Source organism: Trematomus bernacchii, unplaced genomic scaffold (assembly GCF_902827165.1).
Source record: "Trematomus bernacchii unplaced genomic scaffold, fTreBer1.1, whole genome shotgun sequence".
Lineage (NCBI taxonomy): Eukaryota > Metazoa > Chordata > Actinopteri > Perciformes > Nototheniidae > Trematomus > Trematomus bernacchii.
The window spans coordinates 7,651,134-7,672,259 of NW_022987720.1; the positions used below are offsets into that span (position 1 = coordinate 7,651,134).

Sequence of the window (21,126 nt, forward strand, 5' to 3'; positions counted from 1 at the left end):
AAGCCTGAAATGAATACACGACACAATTATGATATAAATAACTGTTTTCATCAAATTGATTAAATTAATCATTTCATTATTATTGTCACGTGACCACAGAGTCATGTGAGCTGCGAAGCGGAAGGTTGGTCAGAGCCAACATGGCCGCGGTGCACAATTGTCATCTCTGAAGTCTCCTGGAGTTAAGATTTTATATTTTAAATCGCTTCCCGGTAAAGATTGTTCTTATGAAGTAGCATTTTTGATTAAAGCAACAAAATGGAGTTTGAATAAAATTCACAGCTCGGTGTGACGAAGACGATATTTGAAGCGGCGGCAGCGAGAAGAAGGAAGCGAGAGCCCTTACTCATCTTCCCAGGTAAACAACACCAACAACGGATCACTGGACCACAGTTAGCTGCGTATTATCTGCATCAAATGAACAACAATTATTACACACATGAGTTTCCTCATAAAGACGGATAAGACTTAAGGTTTGATAAACTTCGCTACGTACCTTTATCTTGTACTTGGCGAGACATCTCATGCCAGACTCCATTCAAAATATTGCGAATTTAGCCTCGCTTTATTGTCTGCTTTTTATTTTTGTTAAAACATTACTAAGGATAATGTATTTATTGTAAGCATACCGTCCTGCATCATTTACACGCAATCAATATAGTGTCATTGTTACGTTTTTTCATGATACTATTTTAGCGACGTGTTTTCAACTGTTATGAAGGCGATGTATTGTTTTCTCGGTGAACTGTTTTTCATATTGAGCGTTGTAGAAAATATTCATAGGTTATAACGAAGCGTTGGTGAAACCATCTGTTGAGTAGGCCGAATGCATCATTTAATTTAATTACCTTTTAATTGTTTTAAATAACGTTTAGTTCGTTGCAAACCGAGGAACATAAAACAGGCAGAATTCTGAATTGAGTCTGGACTGTCGTTCATATTGTTTCAGAATCATCTTAAAGACGTGTCGAGTTTTGCATTACACACCTTTTAAACGTCCCAAGACATTTCATCACCACTCTAAAAGTAACGTTGTATGCAACGCAGAGTACCTAAACATGTCATCCTTCTGAATGGAGTCTGGAGTGGTGTCCAACAAGTAGGTTAACTGTTGGTAGCCTATATTTAGCAGTGGCTTATTATTTACTCGTGCGCACACAGCGTGAGTCTCTAAAGAAGTTAAAATGCCAGTTATAGGAACATCCGACAAGAAATTGTGTGGATTACTGAGATTAATGATATGATCATGTCCTGAAACTGATAACCCTATGATCAAGGAAATGCACTTTCGAATGGAGCAAGGTCCAACACAGCAGGTTAACACTGGTTAAGTATCATTGTCTGCCCTTTTCCTTGTAATTAAGCCACATTCAAGATAACAAGTGCATCCATTGATATATCCAGTCTCTGATTGTGTTACGTTATTATGAGAGTGCTCTCATACTTGTTTGATTCTGAAATTGTATATATTTATATAAATATATGTGTGTTTATATGTCCAAATCTGTAGCCTGTTATTGTCTCATTATACCGCACTGTAAATGAATTAAAAGTAAATATATAAATCGTCATGAACACATCTGTCCATCAGACAGAGCGCAGTGTCATCATTAATGGACGTCCGCTCAGAGGAGAGGATTTCTCATTTCTCTAACCGCCTGCTGCTTCCTCTCCTCTCTCCTCGGTTCCCCTCCTCGACTCCTCCGCTCGAATCTCCTGTGGGCGGGACTAAGTCACGAGGATAGGAGTCGAGGAGGGGAATTAGAGAATTGAGAAGCCTTCTTTGTCATGAGCTCCTGGCCATTGTGTTTAGTGATCACATGACTTTCTCTGGTCACGTCTTCTTCACTTCTGTCCAGCACAAGACATTTTTTTCTGCAGGCAGTGAAGTTGCCTTTTAAGGTACTCTGAGTTAGTTTTATTTTAATTTAAATGTTATTAAGTACATTTACTCAAGTACTGTTGCTTAGCTTAGCATATAGACTGGGGGGCTATGATAGCATGGTTCTGAGCTAAGGTAACATAACCTTACTGATTATCATGTTAAATATTTTTTATCTCATTTACCATTTTTTAGATTAATGTGAGAAAAGAGAACCATCCCAGTCCGAGGGGATTTCTTGTAACTGGGCTCAGTTTAGTGAAACTAACATTACTCGTGATGGCTCGACAGAGAAGCTCACATCTCTCTTCCTTTTTCTGTCCTTTAATGTGCGTCAAGAAAGTGATTCTTTTGCATAGATTTGTCTCAAAAAGTCAGTCATTATTAGTTCAAAGTTAATACTGGATCCCATTTTAAATTGTTTTCGTGCAACAGACTTAACATTGATTTTTCTGTTTCGAGACAAGTGTTACACATTTTTTAATAATATAATCTATCTTAATTGTTCGATGGGTTAAGGTTTTGTGCAACATGATTTATTCTTAGAAATAAATCCTTGCTGATGCCTTTCAGCCATAGTCTAAAGCATACGATTATTACATTATTATATTTTGTCATGGATTATCTTTCTTCTTTATAATTAATGTTATTTATAACACAATATAGCGTATCCCCCAACTATATAATACCCCTATTCAGCACTTTCAATCTGTCTTGTAAAAAACAAAGCTTCACATATCTATTTTTGGACAGAATGGACAGAACATTTTTCTTTTATGACAAGTAAATATCTGTTAGAGTCACTATGAATTCAATCATCTCAGAAAAAGCTTTGTTTGAAATATGGAAATTCTCAGTGTATATCATAAGAAGTCATTATTATTGTTATTATTATTATTATTATGGACTGACAAAACAAGACATTTAAAGACGACCCGTACAATTTGAGAAATTGTGTTGGACATTTTTCACTTTTAATTTATCTGGGAAGTTATATCAATTCAAGCCTGAATGTATTTTCTTATGATTATTTTTGCGCATTTAATTGCATATTAATTAATTCATTCATTCATTTACTCATTTACTCATTTATTGTTTATTTTGGCCTCTCCTGACCTCCATAAATGACAAATGCAATATTTGTAAAATGTTCAACGCATCAAATGTACTTTGATTCACTGTTGTGAGGCACCAGAACACCAACCCTTCCTACGGGGAAGAGGGAGAAGACTTTTCAGAGATGTTTAGTGTCACTTCAGTCCCACATGATCAGTAAACCTGATGCTCCGGTGCAGCTGCTGCTACCGTTTGTTTGCACAACTAATTCAGGCCAAACACATGACACAGAACGATTCATTGTTTTATGTTTCACTTTCAAATTCATTTCTATCTGTCCTGACACTTTGCACAGAGTGCCAAAAAGAAGGACACATCTGTAAACAAAAAAGGTTTCAATGAATGTAGGAATATAAAGAGAAATGTAAATAAAATGTAAGTAAAGATAGAAATAAAAGAGAATAAATAAACCACATTTAAAATAATTATAAAAAGGAACAAATACAAATATTTAATAAACCATAACACCGTATAAAATAATAATTCTTAGCATCTTAATTTATATTAGCGTTTATTTATTGATTTATTTCTCAATTAATTTGAAAATATATTTTGAAATGGATAGTTATTTATTATTGGATTTTCTTTAGATATTTCTTTTATAATGATTTTTAAAAAAAAAGGTTAAATATTTGTTTTATCCTTTTCATTTGACTTATTCTTATTGCTTTGCCCTTATTAATTGTATTCCTTTCTCTCCACATTACTTCTGTGATAATTCTCTTATATTCTAATAGTGTATTTTCATGGCAGTCCCTTGACTCTCCACTCACCGTCTCTGTTGACCCCCCCCTCAGCGGCGGCCATGTCTCTGAGCGAGCAGGCGTCGGACGTGGTGCCGTTCTTCTCCGATGAGAGCGAGGCGGAGGGTCCTGAGGAGCAGGGCGGGGGGGCTCCGCGCCCGCAGGAGGAGGAGGAGGCGAGTGGCGTGTCGAAGGTCCGAGCCCTGATGACCGTCCTCGTCCTCTGCTACATCAACCTGCTCAACTACATGGACCGCTTCACTGTGGCAGGTACACCGCTCACAGGCTTTCATTCTGACCTTTTTATTATTGAAGATGTTTACTCCCAAAGGCAACATGCACACAATGTACACAATATCTGTTTTCTTTTTTTATTACTGACACATTTTATTCCATATTTTATTCCATTCTATTTCTATGTAAATACTGCTATATTTTGTATTTTGTATAATAGTTCTCTATCTGTGTTTTTAATTCTTGTTTTATTTGTATGTATGCACCCTGACACCAAGTCAAATTCCTCGTACGTGTGAACCTACCTGCTACAAAACCTGATTCTGATCAGGGATGTAATATCACAAGATTTATGAAGATGGGTTGTAAGAAAAACTGTTATTTTTCCTAATGTCCTAATAATCTTCTAGAAATAAATATTAGATATTGATTAGAAGCATATATTTAGAGGCACTTTGATGAATCCCTCAATGAATAATATGCATTAAATAATTACTGCATTATGAAAAGTTTGTTTATGTAAACAATAGAGACAGCTAGTGAGGATCATAACGTCCCATCCCCAATTATTTGTATTCCTCCCTTATTTTATTTCAGTTATTTGCTTTTAAAATATTTTATTTTGTGTTCTAATTGTACTTATTTATTTCGTTTTGTCATCAGTTTACTGTTTAACAAGCTCAGGCCTATAACAAGATAATGTTGTAACGTATATGAAAAATGACCAACATTTCATTATCAAAATAACATTGGATAACAAATCATTTGGTCTCGATTAAAGCAGTAATATACATTTCTTTAGAAAAAGGCTTAAATTAAATCAAATATAAATATGTATAAAAAATGTATTTATTATTCAAATATATATATATATATATAATCTGAATAAAAAATATACACATGCCATCTTGCCCTTATTCTTTACCAAATGATAGTTTGAAAAATAAATTAATACATTCAGGAAAGTAGAATTAATTTCAAGTAAATTGTAAAATCCCGATGCCGTCTTTAAATATTTTGTTGTTGTCTTTAAAGCTGTGGTGATTGTGTGTCTGTCTCCTGAGAAGTCAAATGAAAGCCTCTTTGTCCCCCCACAACCCCCAACTCCCCCCCCCCCCCAGGTGTTCTCCCCGACATCGAGCACTTTTTTGGGATTAACGATGAGAAATCCGGCCTGCTCCAAACTGGTAAACAGAACTAGATTATTATATACATATTAGCTATTAGAACAAGAATCACTAAATGTGGAAATATAAAGAGGAATTCATAAACTAGAGCAAGCTAATTTAATAATAGTTAGCTAGCAAGTTCTACTTTATTTATTATTATATTCATAATCATAATCGTACACATTTTTATATTTATATAGTATTTGTATATATATATATATATATATATATATATATATATATATAAGTGTAATATATGTATTAAGATGAGTTCTGAGTGTTGTTGTCTGTTCCAGTTTTTATCTGCAGCTACATGTTCTTGGCTCCTGTGTTTGGTTACCTGGGCGACAGGTACAACAGGAAGTACATCATGAGCGTGGGCATCTTGTTCTGGTCCCTGGTGACTCTCGCCAGCTCCTACACCCCCAAAGAGGTGAGTCGGCTTCTTGATTTCCTCTTGCACAACTACATACATCTTTTTCATAGGCTTCAGTGTGTTGTGCACAAAAACCCAGGGAGTTGTTGTCAAGGACAATCTGAAATGCCAGGCTCCTTCAACATTGCAACGTATGGTATACTGAAATACGATTGTGCTTAAAGGTTTAAGGAATATGCAGGAATAAGAACAAATAAATGCTGCAAAGCACAGCAGGAAACAGACCTTCAAAATAAAAGCTCTGTTTCTGAAATTCCCCATTCTTCAAAAATCAGGAATTCAATATTTATCGGAAATAATTTAAAAAGAATGATCTTACTTAATATTCTGCTTCAATACAAAACGCTTTAAATAAATATAATCATAAATATATAAACAGACCCTCTGATGTCCTTGCCAAACTTAATGAATACTATTGATTCATATTCTAAACTTTCAGGATACACAGTCAACTGGAATAATTCTGAGGCCATGCCTCATGCCATCCTTATATGTTGGACAAATTCCAATTTAAATGGGTTCCGAAAGGCATGAAATAACTTGGAATCAAAATATGTCAAGATTTGGAAGAACTTATTTTACTACATTTTAACCCAATTTTACAAAAGATTAAAACAAATTTAGAGAAATGGGGAAAGATCAAGCTTAAATTATGGGGAACAATTTGTATTATTAAAATGGTTATTGTCCCTCAATTTAAAGTGGACCTATTATGCTATATTGGAAAAATATATTGTAGGGCCATACCTATACAAAACATGTCTGAGAATACCAAACAGATCACCCATTGTAGCCATACCTCATACTGCTCATACCCCTCTTTTGCAGCCCTGTTAGAGAAATGCAGATTTTGGGTCCTTTTTTAATTTCCTGCTTTTTAAACACATGTGCTCTACAGTACAGGTTAGCTCCAAGCGGCAAACTCTGGGGCAGAGCCGGGAGGCCAATAAGGAAGTGCCACAAACTGCAGTTCATCTATTGGTCGATAGGCGATGACTGCAGAAAGGATTAATTTCCATAGACCCCCATGTTAAAATGCCCAACTTCACAGCAGAAATAAACATGTTTCTACCCCTGGATGCAATACAACATTATTCGGGATATAGTTAGATTCCACCTTTATGATTATTAATTGTTGAGTGAATTGTTTTATAACGCAACCCTTTTATTTATATTAGGTCTTAACGTTTTTGCATAAATTAGGGCGTTGTCACTTTGATGGACAGGTACGTGCTAGTGATGGGAATTATGGCTCTTTGAAGGGAGCCGGATCTTATGGCTCCGTTCCTTTCAAAGAGCCGTTCAAAAGAGCCGTTTTTTTAAAAGGGGGCGGGGTTACTAGGTTTATCTGCGAAATAATCACCAGGATAATGATTGACTGTATTGCCAGACCTAATGTCAATAATCTGCATTGTAAACATGACACAAGGTGGTGCCATATCCATGTCATTCATGTCAGTGAATGTACTTTGAATTTACCCTCTGTATGTGTTAAGTAAATAAAGTTGCCTTGCCTTGAATGAAATTCATGCAACTCTTAATATTAGATAGGCCTACTGTGTTTTGAAGTGGCAATAGAGATTATTTGTTGACCCTGCTTTAAAGGATATTTTGCCTTTACAAATGGTGCACTTTATCACTGCCTGCGTTTTGGTTGAAGTGCATCCAAATGCTGCTGCGTTTTCGCGTTTGGCTCATTTTCCATCCGAAAAACACGTCGTCTACCTGTCCTGTACCACTTGTTATGGCTTCTCTCTCGCGCGTATTCCGTTAAGACCCACCCCATCTCACTCCTCGTGCTGAAACCTACCAATCAGAGTAGGGGCGGGTCTTCACAGAATACGTTTGGGGAACAAAATCAAGCTTTTTAAAAGGCGAGTGGATTTTGGCAGACAGTGAGTGCGGACCAGCGATTGAACGATAACAAGAACGGCTCTCACCAAGTACGACTCGGTTCCCCTCGTTCGTACCAAAGAGCCGTTCAAAAGAATCGGCTCGTTCGCGACCGACACATCACTAGTACGTGCCTCACTGTCAGCTAACAGCAACTTGTCCACTCTGCTAGGCTACAACGTTAGCTAGTTGTAGTTACTGTACTTGACCCTTTAGCCGTGATTGTGCCTTTTAGGGAATGTTGTTACAAATACCAGACAATTAAAATGTCGTGCTGTGCGGTTGAATGTACTAACATAACTTCCAAGAAGTCTAAAATGATAATATTATACATGTTAACCCCGTTAGCAGGTGTTTGTGTGCTTGTTAGCTTAACTTGTTATATAGCTTATTAGCCAGCTAAGGACGTAACCCTTTATACATGTGTGTGTGTGTGTGTATATATATATATATATATATATATATATATATATATATATATATATATATATATATATACATACATACATACATATACAGTTTAGTTTATGATTCAGCCTTGGGTAAGACTTTTATAGTCAATAAGCGCTTTCACACCGCAGTACTAGAGATGGCAAATCCGGATCCTTTTACGGACTCAGGGTCTTCTGAGTCAGTCATTGAAGAGATCCGGATCATACGAGTCATTTGAGTCATATGAGTCAGCATCACCAAGACCGTAGAAATCCTATCGGTGAAACCGAAAACGTGTTGCATTTCACGAGCATATTAAACTGACGTTATATTAACCTCCGCTACACAGTGTATTTTGCTTTAATAAAACATTTTGATCACAAAAAAAAGGGTTATTTTGCGATTTGGTGAATCTGAGTCTGCTGTTGACTCGTGCATGACGACGAGTCTGCTGGATCTCTGGATCTGCTGCTATATGGTTACGGCTCTGAGTCCGCACGAGTCTGCTGTGTGTTGCAGCGAGTCAGGATTTGCGAATCTGAGTCTGTGAAGTTCCGCTGACTAACTCGTAGACTACTGGTCTCTCTCGATCATTGACCTGGATTCACGGATCCCGCGATTTTGATCAAGTCCATTATGTTTCCGGCTCTAAATGAAGTTTCAGTGTAGACTTCTAACAAAATGGTCATGTTGTGCAACAGTCTCCTGCGTGTAATAGCTGCATTTCCAATAAGGATCTTACTTGGCAAAACGTTTATTTTGAACATAGCACACAAAAAGAAACAAACAATGACAAATGATTGCAAAACAGTTAGAATATATAAAATGTCTTAATTATACAATTATTATTATTATTAAACATATAATTAGGCTATATCTAATCATATTCCCCCCATATTTTCTCATGGACTGCGTAATCATTGCAATACTGGTGTTTATGTGTGTAAAGTGGTGTATTTTGCTTTAATAAAACATATTGATCACAAAAAAAAGGGTCATTTTGAGATTTAGCGAATCTGAGTCTGCTGTTGAATCGTGCATGATGACGAGTCTGCTGGATCTCTGGATCTGCTGCTATACGGTTACGGCTCTGAGTCCGCACGAGTCAGCTATGTTTTGCACAGTGAGTCAGGATTTGCGAATCTCTGAGTCTGCTGTTGACTCGTGCATAATATAGCCGCGGGAGCCGGGAGCTGGAGGAGGGGCTATGCTCGTGCACATGACGAGTATGGATCTCTGGATCTGCTATGCTATTACGGTTAGGAGCCGTCGGCTCCTCTGAGTCCCCACGAGTCTGCAGGAAGTTTCACTGATCCGCGTCCCTTCCCCTGAGCCAAACGATAACTTCTGGCAGGCAGCTATCCTGTATACTTGCTAAAGGGTAGGCAGATGGACTGGGGTACGTTGTAATGTGATTTTACATGTTATAAAGAGAGTAGCGAGTGACGCAATTTATAGTTTTAATTTGTACGTCACACCAAGTGTGGGACTCAAAGGACTCGGGTTAATGGAGAGGGGAGACTCATCACGACCAGCTCATTTCTAGGATCCGGGTTAATGATCCGGATGAATCAGGACTCGCCCATCTCTACGCAGTACTTTTCCCACAAAGGTTCATCAGAACTCTTTAGTTCTCATGAACTAAGTACAGATCGCGTTCACACCGGAATAAGTCCCTGGGGAAGGATTAGGCAAATGACGTCACTTCTTCTTCTTCTGCTTTGGGTTTACTGGCAGGCCGCAAACAACTTCACGGCGTATACTGCCGCCCAAAGTCCCCGGCCGGAAGTCCCCGGAGTTAGGGACTGGCTTCAGTAGAGGCTGCTGGGACTCCCAGCAGCCTCTACTGAAGCCTTCCGAGTAAATCGCCAGAACGCCGACACCTCCTCATCTCTACCGCTCCCATGTTTTCTTTTGTGTTGCCATAAGTTAGTCTCTCTACGTTTCTGCGCTAGGCTAATGCTAATGCTAATAATGCTAATGCGAGGATAATAAAATGGCGGCTTCACAAAACGTTTTGGGAGTTTTACGGGGCGTGGTTTGCTTTCCGCCCAGCCAATCAGACATAGGAACCTTTTTCTCCCACGAAAGTCCCTGCTCTCTAGCAGGGACGGAAAAGGGGGTAAAAAGGTTCTCATGAACTAATTTTAGTTCCGGCTCTTTTTGGTGTGAACGCGACATTTCGGAACTATATCGGAACTAAAGTGGGAAAAGTACTGCGGTGTGAACGCGCCTTATGGCTATGACGCCCATAATGCTAAACGGGAGCAAATGTTAAAAGGGGACCCAATTATCCCAGTGGTGGCCGCCGGAGCTAACGGAGCCGCAGGGGGCTCCGTTAGCTCCGGGCGGCGGAGTCCGGCATTATAACTGGAGATCAAGGAATGCAGCGAAACGCGGACTTGGTTCGCCTGCAGCCCGCTGTAATATTAGCTAAATAAATTATGTTGAACAAGGCTTATTAAGCTGAACATCGCCACAATTGTTCTGCTATGTATCGGTACTTATTTTATTTTATTAACGTGTGAATGACAAGCATTAAGAATAACAAAAAATAGCTAATTATCTTGCAGATTGTCTCGTTTGATTATGAATGTAACGTTTATACAGTGGAACTACACTGTTTTATCAAAACCAAAGTGCCACGCAGTAACTTGGTATGCATGTATTTCATGTTAGCTTAGCTTCTTAGCTTGAGCTAGCTCTGTTACTTCCAGCTCGGTGGCAGCAGGTCCCGCCTAGTCTCCGCCTCTTTGCCCTTATTTGGATCAGGCTGGAGCAGGTGGGAGTTAGACTCTGACGTCACTGTCGAGACCTTAGTGGCCGACTCCGCCTACTAAGGGCTTCTCGGCAACTCTGCAGAATCCTATGGGTGACGTCACGGACACTACGTCCATTTATATATACAGTCTATGGTTAGCTCTGAGTGTTAGCAGGCTTGCTAATGTAAACAAAGACGAGATTACGTCCAAAACACGTCCGGCATTGTTTCTGATAGCAACTTTCTGTGGGTCCGCCGCCGATTTGACGTCAGATCGGCAGCATATCTGTATCCGCTCGCTTTTTAAAAGATTTGGGTACGGAGGAAAAGAGAAAGGGTTTTATTTTCTGATGCTGCGTGAGTTCCCCGACGCACCGGGGACACATATTTATGTATAAAAGACATCAAAAAGTGCATTTTGCATGATAGGTCCCCTTTAAATAATATAGTTATGATGCTGCCAATCAAAATACCACCTGCCATTTTCAAAAGGTATGATGTAATAGTCAAACAGTTTCTATGGGATGGAAAAAAGGCCAGAATTAAATCATAAATATATAAAGATAAAAAATAAGTCAAACATAATAAATACAGTTTAAAATGTAAAAACATGCCCTCTGATCAGCCCTAAATAGAGGCACCAAAAGATGCTAACCAGTTTTTTTCACTTTAACTTAATTTCTTAAAATCCCAAACTAATCCTCCCCCTCCTCTTCTGGCCCTGCAGCACTTCTGGGCCCTGCTGCTGACCCGGGGCCTGGTGGGCGTCGGAGAGGCCAGCTACTCCACCATCGCCCCCACCATCATCGCAGACCTCTACGTGAAGGGGAAGAGGACCAACATGCTCTCCATCTTCTATTTCGCCATCCCTGTCGGCAGGTGGGTTTACTGGACCAATCAGCATTATTATGTAAACTCAAGAACCATTTAGGAATTAGGGTTGCTAAAATAATTGATATATCACCTTTAGTACATTACCAGAGTCTCAGGAAACAAACAGTGTCATTAAATTGTTAATAATAATAATAATAATAATACAACATTACATTACATTTATAAAGCGCTTTTCCTGGTGCTCAAAGTGCTTACAAACAAGTAAAACAAAATAACAACAAAAGTAGAAAGTGCTAGGTGGAATAAGGGCAAGGGGTTAGTTGATTAGGAGTTGAAGGCAAGAGTGAAAAGGTGAGTTTTGAGGGATTGTTTGAATGATGTGAGAGTGTTGGCGGATCTGACGTGGCTGGGGAGGGAGTTCCAGAGTGTGGGGGAGGCTGCTGCGAAGGCCCTGTCACCCCAGGTCCGGAGCTTTGTTAGAACATTTTACAAACATTTCTTGTTTTGTCCAGCCAAGAAATGTAACATATTGAAGAGGCAGGAATCAAAAAAATAGTTCACAATTAATGAAATAGTTTATTGGTAATTGATGAATCTATGCAGCTTTAGTAGTGATGTTATGTTTCTATTTGTAAACCCTGCTTCTTTATAAGTACTCCTGCACTGGAATAAAATAAGCAGCCAAAAACTTCTTTAAACGTCACCTATTGTGCAAAATGCACTTTTTCCTGTCTTTTCTACATAAACATGTGTCCCCTCTGTGTAAAGAGATTCTGAAAGTTTCAGGAACAAAGACCCCCTCTCTTTTTGTCCTGTTCTGATTTATATAAACACCTTTCTGAAAATGAGCTGATCCGATTTTGGCCACTTTATGATTTTTTGGGTTGTGTAAGCATTAGCCAATCACCTGAATCTCCACTTCAGAGACATGTATATATCTGAGACCTATTATATATTGATGAAAAACAGTATATTAGGGGACCTTTAAATAATATTTATTATTATTCGTATCGCACAGGAAGTGTTCTTTCTTACTTATTTTTATTCTTTTTTTTTCTCTTCGCACTATAGACTTTTTCAGTGTATAGGAGGAAGTACAGAGTACATGTATAGATAATGCATAATAACAAATGAAATAATAATAAGACACCCCCCCCCCCACACCTTTCATCCCGCAGTGGGCTGGGATACATCGTGGGGTCTCAGGTTGGAAACATAGCGCATGACTGGCACTGGGCTCTGAGGGTGAGTCTCTCTCTCTGTCTCTGTCTCTGTCTCTGTGTGTCTCTCTCTCTGTGTCTGTGTGTCTCTCTCTCTGTCTCTGTGTGTCTCTCTCTCTGTGTCTGTGTCTCTATCTCTCTCTGTCTCTGTGTGTCTCTCTCTCTGTCTGTCTCTGTCTCTCTGTCTCTGTGTCTCTATCTCTGTCTGTCTCTCTCTCTCTGTGTCTCTCTCTCTGTCTCTGTGTCTCTATCTCTGTCTGTCTGTCTCTCTCTCTCTGTGTCTCTCTCTCTGTCTCTCTCTCTGTCTCTGTGTCTATATATCTGTATGTCTCTCTCTCTGTCTCTCTCTCTGTCTCTGTGTCTCTATCTCTGTCTGTCTCTTTCTGTCTGTCTCTGTCTGTCTTTCTCTCTGTCTCTCTCTCTATCTCTGTGTCTATATATCTGTCTGTCTCTTTCTGTCTGTCTCTCTCTGTCTGTCTTTCTCTCTGTCTCTGTGTCTCTATCTCTGTCTGTCTCTGTCTGTGTCTCTGTCTGTCTCTCTCTCTGTCTCTGTGTCTATATATCTGTCTGTCTTTCTCTCTCTTTATCTTTGTCTCTCTGTCTGTCTCTCTCTCTGTCTCTGTGTCTCTCTCTGTGTGTCTCTCTCTCTCTCTCTCTCTCTCTCTCTCTCTCTCTCTCTCTCTCTCTCTCTCTCTCTCTCTCTCTCTCTCTCTCTCTCTCTCTCTCTCTCTCTCTCTCTCTCTCTCTCTCTCTCTCTCTCTCTCTCTCCTGATGTTACTGATGGTGTTGTTGGTGCTCTCTCACGGTGTGTGTGTGTGTCCCAGGTGACCCCAGGCCTGGGTCTGGTTGCCGTGGTGCTGCTGCTGCTGGTGGTGCAGGAGCCCAGGAGAGGGGCGATTGAGGCCCGGACCGACCTGCACCACACCAGCTGGCTGACCGACGTCCAGGTGCTCAGCAAGAAGTACGTTCAGCTCCTCTCACTCATTAGAACTCTGAGACCAGACTTTGTAAGGGCTTGCTTTGGGCCAAAATCACTCTCATTGACTAAAGAATGAATTGATTAGAACTCGGTGAACAAAAGTCAAAGGTCACTGTGACCTCATAAAACACATTTCTTTGTGCCAAAACATCTTGATTTTAAACATATTTTTTAAAACTTTTTTTAATATTTGAAAATAAACAATTACATTTTAGGATCTGATTGTCGTTTCCAATCAAAATCAATATGGAAAGCTGGCAATATGTAGCGACCTTTGTCTGACGCGCTTTCAAAAATGTTTTGCTGGGATCCAAAAAATGCAGTTAAAATGTGTAATTTAATGAATAAAATAAATCAACTTATTACAATGTGCACAGAGACATTTTATAAATAATCTCAGTTATGGAAGTATTTGCTCTGCGGTCAACACAAGAAACTACGCCCCTCTCTTCCAAACACACCTCACAGATTTGAACAGGGGAATTTATTCTCTGCGAGTGCTGCACAGATCCATGGGACCCACGCTGACCAACCCATTGCAATCACACAATAATATTTTATTATTTGACTTCTGTCGCGGCTTCCTTCCTTTGTTTTCTATCCAAAACTCTTCATCTTACAGCTGATTTTACACGTGTTACCAGGGGTTAAATTGGGATTTGATATGGGGGGGGGGGGGTCTTGTTATTTGACCTTAAGGGCTTTACTGTATATGAGGCCCTGAAGTATCTGCTCCATTATCTGTATCAAATGCACACATTGATGCCACCAAATGACACAATACAAATAGTAAGTACTACAAATAAATACATTTACATCTTAAATTATTAATATATACACAACATATTTTTTACAAATATCCAACCTTCAAATTTATATTTTAAATCAACATTGCTCTGCACACTTGCTAAAGAACATTTGTGTGGAAATCTCAGTTCATTTGTAGGGCTGCGCGAGTATGGCCAAAGGTGTGTGAGTAAATCTCACTGTAAACTATTGAATTATGACCGACCATAACTCAGCTGTTTGCACACACATACATTTAGCATGGATTAAGAAACGAGCTCCGTGTTACAAGACGGGTCGGGTCGTTTGGCGGCACCGCCGCAGACTCTCTGTGTACACACACACACACCGCCGCAGACTCTCTGTGTACACACACACACACGCACACCGCCACAGACCTTCTGCACGGAGGAGCCGCGGAGTCTGAAAAACGATATCCGGTCCCAGAGATCTGCTATTTTAAAGTAAAGTCAACACATATCGACCCTAAATATAGCATATATTAAGAACGAGAAAAGTTTTAACATATATAGCGTTTTTTTTTTTTAAACATATGACAAATGTGCGAGGGTGATGACGTCATAGCATCGTCCTATGTGCTGGGGGTGAGCCCCGGACAGCCCCGGCCCAATTGAACCCCTGCGTGTCACTAATCAGAAGGATACTTGCAGCTCATGTTTGACGATGCAGGAGGATAACTGTAGGGTTTTAAAAGAAATGAATCCACACATTTCTGAAAACGTGCCATAATCGGCAGCACTTTGCACATTTCTTTTGGTTTTATTGTGTAAACACTTGCAGCTCTTTCTGTAAACATTTGCACAACGGACAGCTACGTTTGAAATACAAAAAATACTTTTAACAGGTAGATAAAACAGCGATCTGACGTATATTCCATCTATAAAAAGGGCTTTAGAAAGTTGAACTGATTACAAATGTTCCTGTTAGAAATGGTCAGGTGTGTTGGCTCTCTATTCAATTCAATTCAATTCAATTCAATAGCTTTATTAGCATGACCATAGTTACATATAGTATTGCCAAAGCTCTGGATAGTTGCAACATCTATACACAAATAAACAGTTATAAACAAACTGCTAAGAATTTGAACATTAAGCAAGAACATGTTGTTTTTTTTTCTTACAAGGAATACAGATTCATTTAATTCATATAATACATTAATACAAAATAGAATATGATATAAGATATATAAGATGTGAGGTGTGTTCCAATAAGTGAGGTAGTTTTTTGTGTGTTATAATTTGGTTGACTCTAATAGTTGTGGGCTCAGACTGGTCCTGAGGCAGATCACAGTTTGGACCGGTTTGTGAACAGAGTGTCAGGACCAGCTGAGAGAGGGGACTCTTTCCCTTGTTCATCTCTTGATGCTGCAGGGCTTTGTGGTGGTAGGAGTGGGGGTCACTTTCTTTTAGATGTAGCCAATATTTAATTGATCGTTTCTGGATTTGTATTAATAATGGAAATGTGCCTAATTCTCTCTCTCTCTCTCCCCTCTCTCTCTCTCTGTGTGTGCAGCCGCAGCTTCGTGCTCTCCACCCTGGGCTTCACGGCCGTGGCCTTTGTGACCGGCTCTCTGGCTCTGTGGGCCCCCACGTTCCTCTTCAGAGCCGCCGTAGTCAACGGGGAGAGGCCGCCCTGCTTTGAGGGGAACTGCGCCTCCACGGAAAGGTGAGCATAAACACACATGTCAACGGAAAGAAAGTCTGGCCTTCTAAACGGAAACATATGAATATATTACAACAGTACAAATATATTCAGTAGTGCAAATAACTGTCCATGGCAGCGTAGAGGAAATGTCTGCTCCCAGGTTTTAGCCCTGACCCATTTCATCACTAGAGGCATTCTTAGCTGCTTTATCTTTGAGTTGTTTGGAGCATTTCAGCTGTGTTGATGCATACGGCAGGATGACCCTCAGCTGCTAAAATAAAATAGTAAATTAAAAATTAAATATAGAAAATGTCACATTAAAAGCACTATCTAAAAATGCTGTGCACAGTGGAGTTATGTAAACACACTGAAATTCAAAAGATTTTAATCCTGAAAATAAATATATTTTGTGGTGACAACCAAGACAGGTTAGGGTTAAAAGCTTGAATGGCAGAAATATTATTAATATACTATTTATTTTTGCAGATTTAGGAAATGAAACAGTTTTTAATTTTTTTATTTTATCTGACATTGCATGAAAAATAAAGTAATAAATATATTATGTTTTATGTGGATCAGGACATAATTTGCTTTAAATAAAACCATTTATTTTTATTTTTATACAATCTGAATAACTTAAATGTATTAATACACATGAGCTTGACTGTGAAAATAAAAAACAACCCAAGCATAAGTATACCCATAACAATTTCAGTTTTTGAATACAGCAACAGTTGCATTATAAAAACAATTGGCATTTGTATTTCTTCAAATATGTGAACACCTGCTGGTTGTGATCAGGAGGGCAGCCCCTGACTCTCTGACTGTTCCTCCTCCAACAGTCTGATCTTCGGCACCATCACCGTGGTGACGGGGGTGCTGGGCGTGTCCAGCGGCGTGATGATCAGCAGGAAGCTGCGGACGCGGACCGCCCGCGCCGACCCGCTGGTCTGCGCCGCTGGACTGCTCCTCTCCGCGCCCTTCCTCTACCTCGCCATCGTCTTCGCTCAGTCCAGCACCGTCGCCACTTACGTGAGTCTCACACAGTCCTTCTCTGACGAATACAAGTCTGAGAAGACACAAATAATAAGGCTGTTTCCTGTTTGTCCCCTCAGATCTTCATCTTCCTTGGAGAGACCTTCCTGTCCATGAACTGGGCCATCGTGGCCGACATCCTGCTGGTGAGAGCCTGAGCCCTGTCTCAAAATGTGCCGCTCTGGGTCCTTGATATAAGGGGAATGGGCCTGGAAGGTTTTGAATTTGTATTTGAGAAGGTGTGGGAACCCTGTGTTTAACTTTAGCTAACTTGAATCGTCTGAGATGTCAAGCCAAAGCTCACAATTTATGTACATTTCAAACAAAAATGTAAGTTATTGACAATTGTCTAAAAATATTTATTTGAGCCTCAAAGCAAGATAAGTTTATTTGAATGGCTGCGCTGACCTATATTGACTTGTTGGTGGCTAATATATCATTTTTTAACCATTTGTTCAACTATTATATCTACATAGTAACTTCTGCACTGATTTAGGTCTTGGATTCTTTAACATATTTAATGAGCATTGTTGGAGGGAGCCTGAGATCAAAGATACTTATTGCCAATGACTGATTCTGTGTTGTACATATATTTATAATAACTCACTTTATTTACTGCCTCTGTCAGTATGTGGTGGTCCCGACGCGCCGCGCCACAGCTGAGGCTCTGCAGATCGTCTTCTCTCATCTGCTGGGAGACGCCGGGAGCCCCTACCTCATAGGAGTGGTAGGTCATCACACACACACACACACACAATGATCTGACACACTCACTCACTCTCATAATGCCTTGCACTTTTTATTCTCTTCCACAAGTATTTTTTGGGGATGAAATGGAACCAAAAATACCCAAATGATTATTATTAAAAATACAACTGACCTTCAGAACTAATTTTGAAATGAACAACAAATGAAATAATGTCGAAGTATATGATGTAATCACTATATGAAAGGTTTGTAATAATGCGAGTCTCTTTTAATGTGTGTGTGTGTGTGTGTGTGTGTGTGTGTGTGTGTGTGTGTGTGTGTGTGTGTGTGTGTGTGTGTGTGTGTGTGTGTGTGTGTGTGTGTGTGTGTGTGTGTGTGTGTGTGTGTGTGTGTGTGTGTGTGTGTGTGTGTGTGTGTGTGTGTGTGTGTGTGTGTGTGTGTGTGTGTGTGGTGTGTGTGTGTGTGTGTGTGTGTGTGTGTGTGTGTGTGTGTGTGTGTGTGTGTGTGTGTGTGTGTGTGTGTGTGTGTGTGTGTGTGTGTGTGTGTGTGTGTGTGTGTGTGTGTGTGTGTGTGTGTGTGTGTGTGTGTGTGTGTGTGTGTGTGTGTGTGTGTGTGTGTGTGTGTGTGTGTGTGTGTGTGTGTCAGGTGTCGGACTCCCTGCAGCAGACGGACTCCTTCCTGTGGCAGTTCCGCTCCCTGCAGCTCTCCCTGCTGCTCTGCGCCTTCGTAGCTGTGATCGGGGGGGGCTTCTTCCTCCTCACCGCCCTCTTCATCGAGCACGACCGCAACCGCGCCGAGAACTACGTCCCCACAGGTGAGCCTGACAGGAAGTGAGTGGCCACATGTAGAATCATTTCCAAAATAAATCAGCTTTGTCACCGGTATTAAGCAGAATACAGAATGAGATCAGTGTGTGGGAGAGAAACTCCCTCTGGAGGGGAGACAGGGAGTTGAGCCTGTGTAGACCTTTGCCATGCACACAAACCTATAGAACACACTATAGGAAATAGAAAACCCAGAGAAGCAGAATAGAGCCTCATTAAAATATTTTATATTCTGATAGAAAGACACATACACCTCGCTAAAAACATCACTACTGGTTATACAACATTCTCAGTTTTCTGAACAAACAACTAAAGTAAATGTAGTGGAGTAAAAAGTTAGTAGAGAAGAAAGAAGCAGATTTTTATTATCCAGAATAGTTGATATTGTTTGTATTGATATGCTATTTTTCCTTTTCCTTTTCATTTTTTATTGTTAATTCTCTATTCCACTTTTTAAGTATTTGTATTTCAATGATGAGCACACTGCTTCTGTAACAAAATCATTTCAATAAAGTGTATGTATCTATCTAAACTTGACCAAAGCCATATTATACATAGAGAAAATCAGTCTGATGTTTCAGATTTCTTTCAGCGGTGCAACAGAATAAACCTACCTTTGTCTCCCTCTGTTCCCAGGTGACGAGCCCATCGTGGTCCCGAAGAGCGGCCGCTCCACCAGAGTCCCGGTGTCCAGCGTGCTGATCTGAAGACACATTTTATTATTATATATTTAATATTTTTTTGGACCGATCGGACTATCTGCCATGCAGAATAGTTTATGGACATGTTTATATTTTAATTCTGGACTCTTTTTCTTTAAAAATAAAATTGACCGTGCCCGGGAACATGAAGCTGGTTGGAAGTGTTTTCAGAGCGGCGTGACATAGAAGGACTCTCCTGGGAGAAGTTGCGCATCTGTAAACTGTAATTATTATTTTTCTTACCTTCAGCAGCTGGTCTGGGATCAGCTGGAGATCCAGAAAACACAAAGACAATATTCCTATTCTCTGTAACCAAAACACAGAATGCATTGTGCAAGCTCGGGTTATTTTGTATACAGAAGACGCTTTATTAATCTAATCCTAACCAAGTGTTTGTAGTTTAATTATAACACTAGCAGAACCAGAAAACCTTTATTATCCTTCTGGTTTACAAATATCAGCCCTGCTTTTAAATCCTGTTATATTTTAAAATGTTTCCGATGATAAAGGGAATTTTAAGAGCTCGGACATTTTATTTTAACTTTGGTTTTCTTCGCAGCTGAGTTTAAGAAGGAAACATTTCCCCACCGTTTGTGTCCGCAGGTAGAGCACACGCTGCGGAACATTCCGTTCTATTTACATTTTAAATTCATGTTGATAAGCAAAGTTTGTAATTATTCTCAAATTATTTTAGCAAACCTTTTTGTGAAATATTAAACAGGAATGAACTTGTCACATGTCTGTGTGTTTGCACTTGATGGAAATGTTTTCTTATCATCTAGCTCAGAGTTTTTATGAAACAAGATGATCAAATCTGTTGATGCGGCTGTAATTAAACATCAACATTCAGACCTTTGAGTATTTCCTTTAAATCTGAATCTTATATTCAAAGCAAAAGTTAGATTTTAAAACATTCATTCATTCATAAAAGAAAAAGGCAAAAATACTAACAAATTGACAAGCACCATTAAAAAGTCATTACCACTCAATGATAACAATTATTAGTACGTTTATAGATCAATACGATCAATATATCAATTCAAATGTTAACAAGTTATAGTTAGGTAAAAATCCCTTTGCAGTTATGGTAGATAATGAGATCAATTAAATGTAAAATCAAATGATTGTTCTAAAATGTAAAACAATTACAAAAGACGAGAGGTTTAAGATCACATTCCTAAAAATGTATTTGCTAAAAGCCTACCAAGCTTCACATTACTTCTTAATAGCAAAAAAAGAAAGAAAGAAACCATTAAAGTAATAACTCTATTAAGGTTAACATATACATGATGACTGGTAATGCCTTAAGGAGAGGTTTAAGGGCATTACAAGAAAGTTATGTCATTTTCTAATTTGTTTTTATTTGTTTTTACAGAAAAGTCAGTATTTCCACATCAGTGATGGTTATTTATAAAAAATGTCATTGTATAAATATTTTGTGAAAGCACCAATAGCTAACTACCTATCATCGCAACATGGATATCAAAGTATTTGGACATAAATATCGATTTTTATTATAATCCATATCTCCCAGCCCTGTGATGGACTTGTATATCTAAAGCTTTGTCTTTTGGCTTGGCTCGCCACAGCGGTCCGTTACGACCTTCCATGTTCCTGCTGACGCTGCAAAAGAAACCTTGCCTTTAATCGTGATCAAGCCCCAGAGAAACCCCCCTAAACTCACAAACGACCAGTCTAAACCCCCCTG

General features: G+C 39.3%; 1 protein-coding gene across 2 annotated transcripts; it reads left to right on the top strand.

The window, feature by feature from the left end:
* The first annotated feature begins 117 nt into the window (after positions 1-117).
* Positions 118-20,269, top strand: spns1 (spinster homolog 1 (Drosophila)). 2 transcript variants are annotated; one of them, XM_034142980.1, is made up of 13 exons: positions 118-358; positions 3,796-4,011; positions 5,097-5,162; positions 5,441-5,577; positions 11,394-11,545; positions 12,679-12,745; positions 13,545-13,681; positions 16,019-16,171; positions 16,993-17,182; positions 17,266-17,331; positions 17,814-17,912; positions 18,539-18,707; positions 19,354-20,269. In XM_034142980.1, the coding sequence occupies exons 2-13, from the start codon at positions 3,804-3,806 to the stop codon at positions 19,422-19,424; spliced, it is 1,515 nt and encodes a 504-aa protein (XP_033998871.1). In that variant the 5' UTR covers positions 118-358; positions 3,796-3,803; the 3' UTR covers positions 19,425-20,269. The 2 variants fall into 2 exon arrangements, with proteins under 2 accessions (XP_033998871.1, XP_033998872.1); XM_034142981.1 differs by lacking the exon at positions 118-358 and adding an exon at positions 1,811-1,902.
* The last annotated feature ends 857 nt before the right edge of the window (positions 20,270-21,126 follow it).

Bases quoted from the DNA above. Each gene is read 5' to 3' on its own strand.
- spns1 (XM_034142980.1), top strand. From the start codon at position 3,804: ATGTCTCTGAGCGAGCAGGCGTCGGACGTGGTGCCGTTCTTCTCCGAT. The intron at 11,546-12,678 runs GTGGGTTTACTG...TTCATCCCGCAG, and splicing joins TTCGCCATCCCTGTCGGCAG to TGGGCTGGGATACATCGTGG. The intron at 12,746-13,544 runs GTGAGTCTCTCT...TGTGTGTCCCAG, and splicing joins ACTGGCACTGGGCTCTGAGG to GTGACCCCAGGCCTGGGTCT.